This window comes from Salvia splendens, chromosome 18 (genome assembly GCF_004379255.2).
Source record: "Salvia splendens isolate huo1 chromosome 18, SspV2, whole genome shotgun sequence".
Taxonomy (NCBI): domain Eukaryota; kingdom Viridiplantae; phylum Streptophyta; class Magnoliopsida; order Lamiales; family Lamiaceae; genus Salvia; species Salvia splendens.
In genome coordinates, this window is record NC_056049.1 from 5,249,103 (window position 1) to 5,253,083 (window position 3,981).

The 3,981-nt window shown below is 48.1% G+C and overlaps 1 protein-coding gene across 1 annotated transcript; it reads left to right on the forward strand.

Annotated features, from left to right (window-relative positions):
* Nucleotides 1–221: 221 nt before the first annotated feature.
* Nucleotides 222–3,213, forward strand: LOC121775990 (probable galactinol--sucrose galactosyltransferase 5). The gene is made up of 4 exons (XM_042173109.1): nucleotides 222–1,660; nucleotides 1,744–1,921; nucleotides 2,002–2,369; nucleotides 2,483–3,213. The coding sequence occupies exons 1-4, from the start codon at nucleotides 413–415 to the stop codon at nucleotides 3,044–3,046; spliced, it is 2,358 nt and encodes a 785-aa protein (XP_042029043.1). The 5' UTR covers nucleotides 222–412; the 3' UTR covers nucleotides 3,047–3,213.
* The last annotated feature ends 768 nt before the right edge of the window (nucleotides 3,214–3,981 follow it).

Consider the following 3,981-nt stretch of genomic DNA (forward strand, 5'->3'; position numbering starts at 1 on the left):
ATATTTAATTCGGATAATGTTAATTAATTACATAACCCCACACAACACTGCCGCTTGCCCGCTACCCTAACGAAAACAGTCCAATATTTAAGTAGCAAAATCCAACCGTCCACGTCATCCTCTTTCAATCTCCTCCACTTGCTCACTAATTCACTATACAAACTTCACCTATAAATCAAATCCAAATTTTCCCACACCATAATCCATTCAAACAAGTTTCATCACTCAAACATTCACTCTAACACCAAAATTAAGTGTAGAAAGTAACAAAACTTCTCCCTTTATTCCATATTCCACAAGCCATTGTTGTGTTGCTTGTTCATCTATATAAACCTTCACTCTTCCCTTCCCTTCATCACCAAACTCACAACACTCTCCCTTCTCTCATCATCATCTCTCAAAATCTTGAGAAATGGCTCCGAGTTTGAGCAAGGGAGGCTCCAACGCCGCCGTGGTGGTGGACGGATTCACCACCTCCATGATCACCCTCGACGAATCCAACTTCGTCGTGAATGATCATGTCATCCTCTCCGACGTCCCTCTCAACATCACGGCGGCTCCCTCGCCCTACGCTGTCGGGGAGAAGGCTGCCGCCTCTGCCACCTCCCCCGGCTGCTTCGTGGGGTTCGACGCCGTGGAGGCTAAGAGCCACCACGTCGTCCCTATAGGGAAGCTCAAGAACATCACATTCATGTCCATTTTCCGCTTCAAGGTGTGGTGGACCACCCACTGGATCGGGTCCAACGGGTCGGATCTCGAGCGCGAGACCCAGATTGTCGTCCTCGACAAATCCGAGGGCCCGGGATTCAATGACAGGCCCTATGTCGTCCTACTTCCCCTTATCGAGGGCCAATTCCGAGCCTCCCTCCAGCCCGGGATTGACGACTTCATCGACTTATGCGTCGAGAGCGGCTCGACCAAGGTGAACGGGTCGTCCTTCCAGGCGTCCCTCTACATGCACGCCGGGGACGACCCGTTCACGCTGGTGAAGGATGCCATCAAGGTGGCGCGCCACCACCTCGGGACGTTCCGTCTCCTCGAGGAGAAGACGCCGCCCGGGATCGTCGACAAGTTCGGGTGGTGCACGTGGGACGCCTTCTACCTCACGGTCCAGCCCCAAGGAGTGATGGAGGGGGTGAAAGGCCTTGTCGACGGAGGCTGCCCGCCCGGCCTAGTGCTCATCGACGACGGCTGGCAGTCGATCTGCCACGACGAGGACGACCTTACCACGGAGGGAATGAACCGGACCTCCGCCGGAGAGCAGATGCCCTGCAGGCTGATTAAGTTCGAGGAGAACTACAAGTTCAGGGACTATAAAAGCCCGAACAAGACCGGGCCCGGCCCGAACACCGGGATGAAGGCCTTCATCCGGGATATGAAGGATACCTACACGAGCGTAGACTACGTGTACGTGTGGCACGCTCTGTGTGGGTACTGGGGCGGGATTAGGCCCGATGTCCCGGGCCTTCCCGAAGCTAAGGTGATTGAGCCTTTGCTTACTCCCGGGCTCAAGACAACTATGGAAGATCTTGCTGTTGACAAGATTGTTAACAATGGTGTTGGGCTTGTCCCACCTAAGCTGGCTGAGAAGATGTATGAAGGAATGCATTCCCATCTTGAATCTGTTGGGATTGATGGAATCAAAGTTGATGTCATCCATGTAAGTAATAGTACTACTTTTATTTCAATTTATGTTATGGTATATTTTGCTAGAAATCTTATGTTTCCAATACATAAATGTAGTTGCTGGAAATGTTGTGTGAGGACTATGGTGGTCGGGTGGATCTAGCAAAGGATTACTACAAGGCCCTGACCAAGTCGGTTCAGAACCATTTCAAAGGAAACGGAGTCATTGCTAGCATGGAGCACTGCAACGACTTCATGTTCCTCGGGACTGAGGCCATCAGTCTCGGTCGTGTTGGTATGTACCTAGCTAATATTCGTGTTTTGTTTCGAATTTCAATTTTGATTTCTTATTTTGGGAGTGTTTGGATATTATAGGTGATGACTTTTGGTGTACCGACCCATCGGGTGATCCTAACGGCACGTTCTGGCTACAAGGGTGCCACATGGTGCACTGCGCCTACAATAGTTTGTGGATGGGTAACTTTATCCACCCCGACTGGGACATGTTCCAGTCGACCCACCCTTGCGCGCTGTTCCACGCTGCGTCGCGTGCCATCTCTGGTGGGCCCATCTATGTTAGTGACTCCGTCGGGAAGCACAACTTCGAGCTGCTCAAGAGCCTCGTGCTCCCTGACGGAACCATCCTCCGTTGCGACTACTACGCCCTGCCCTCTCGCGACCGCCTCTTCCTAGACCCCCTCCACGATGGCAAGACCATGTTGAAGATTTGGAACCTCAACAAGGTTCGAAATTAGAATCACATTTATTTTTTATTTTCATTATTATTATTATTAAAGCAATTAAATGAAAAAAATAAACTCCATTCCCGCCCTAATTTGTGGCTCAAATTGAACAGTTCACCGGAGTGATCGGAGCATTCAACTGCCAGGGCGGCGGGTGGGATCGCAAGGAGCGGCGCAACCAGTGCTTCTCCGAGTGCTCCCGCCCGGTCTCCGCCACCACTGGCCCGAGCGACATCGAGTGGAAGCAAGGCGGTAACCCGATCGCCGTCGACGGCGTGGAGAAATTCGCGATGTACCTCTACGGCGAGAAGAAGCTCGTCCTCTCCAAGCCCTCCGACACCATCGCCGTCGAGCTCGATCCGTTCAACTTCGAGCTGATCACCGTCTCTCCTGTGAAGACCTTGGCTGGAACCTCCGTCCAGTTCGCGCCGATCGGGCTGGTGAACATGCTCAACACCGGCGGCGCGATCCAGTCGGTGGCGTACAACGATCGGGCGAAATCGGTGAAGATCGGAGTGAAGGGAACCGGAGAGATGAAGGTGTACGCGTCGCAGAGGCCGGCGGCGGTCAAAGTGAACGGCGCGAACGTGAGATTCGGGTACGCGGATTCCTTGGTGGCGGTGGAGGTGCCATGGGTGAATCCTACTGGAGTTTCGGTGATTGATTATGTGTTTTGATTTTGATAGCTGATTTGGGGAAAATGGTGCCCTAATTGAGATGAAATTGGGGCTTTTTTTTATTTTTGTTGTTTTTGATTTTTCGATGATTATGAGCGATGTATTTCGTTTGAAGCAAGGAAATGTATTTCCGAGTAATGGAATATGAAATAAAATTTTCTGCATAAGTTTGATTGACTATAATTTAGCTTGACACTGTTGTTATTATCATTATTATTTGCATAACTACATATTTTCGGCGAATCCGGAATATTCCCTTCTTTTTGTTCTTCATTTAGAATATTCGCAATAATATTTAAATATTACTATTGGAGTATTATTTTAACTTTATGATGCACAATCTATAGATGAATCGAGGGAATAGGATAAAGTATGATGCTTTTGGGAAATACAAAGATAATAACCACCACCCACTACATTAAACCGAGCTAAAGATGACACCACTTAGAAGAATGTAAAAGTGATAAAGGTTAAGAACTCATCACTTTTGGAGAAAACCAAAAGTTAAAGAATTCAAGAGATTAGGCAATTGGAAGCCAAAATGATATTATTCATCAAACGTAGTCTGCCTCTTTCTCCACACCTTCTACAATATATAGTCATGAATTATAAATCATGACTCTTCACCTTTCATTTTCCATCATGTCTCTTCACTTTCATGATACTTCATCTTCTATTGTTTATTAACTCAATTAAATAGACTTTGATAAATACTAATTAGGACTCCTCATTTCCCTTATTCTCTTCATCTTCCTGTGCATTATTCTCCTCTGGTTGAAATGGACTCGCCCTCGAGTCATTGCCCACGGGAATAAAAGGAGCCAAATCTGTCACGTTAAATATGGGGGATACACCATATTCCTCAGGTCGATCGATCTGGTAAGCATTGTTCTCCATTTTCTTGATAACTCGGAATGGTCCATCCGGCTTAACAA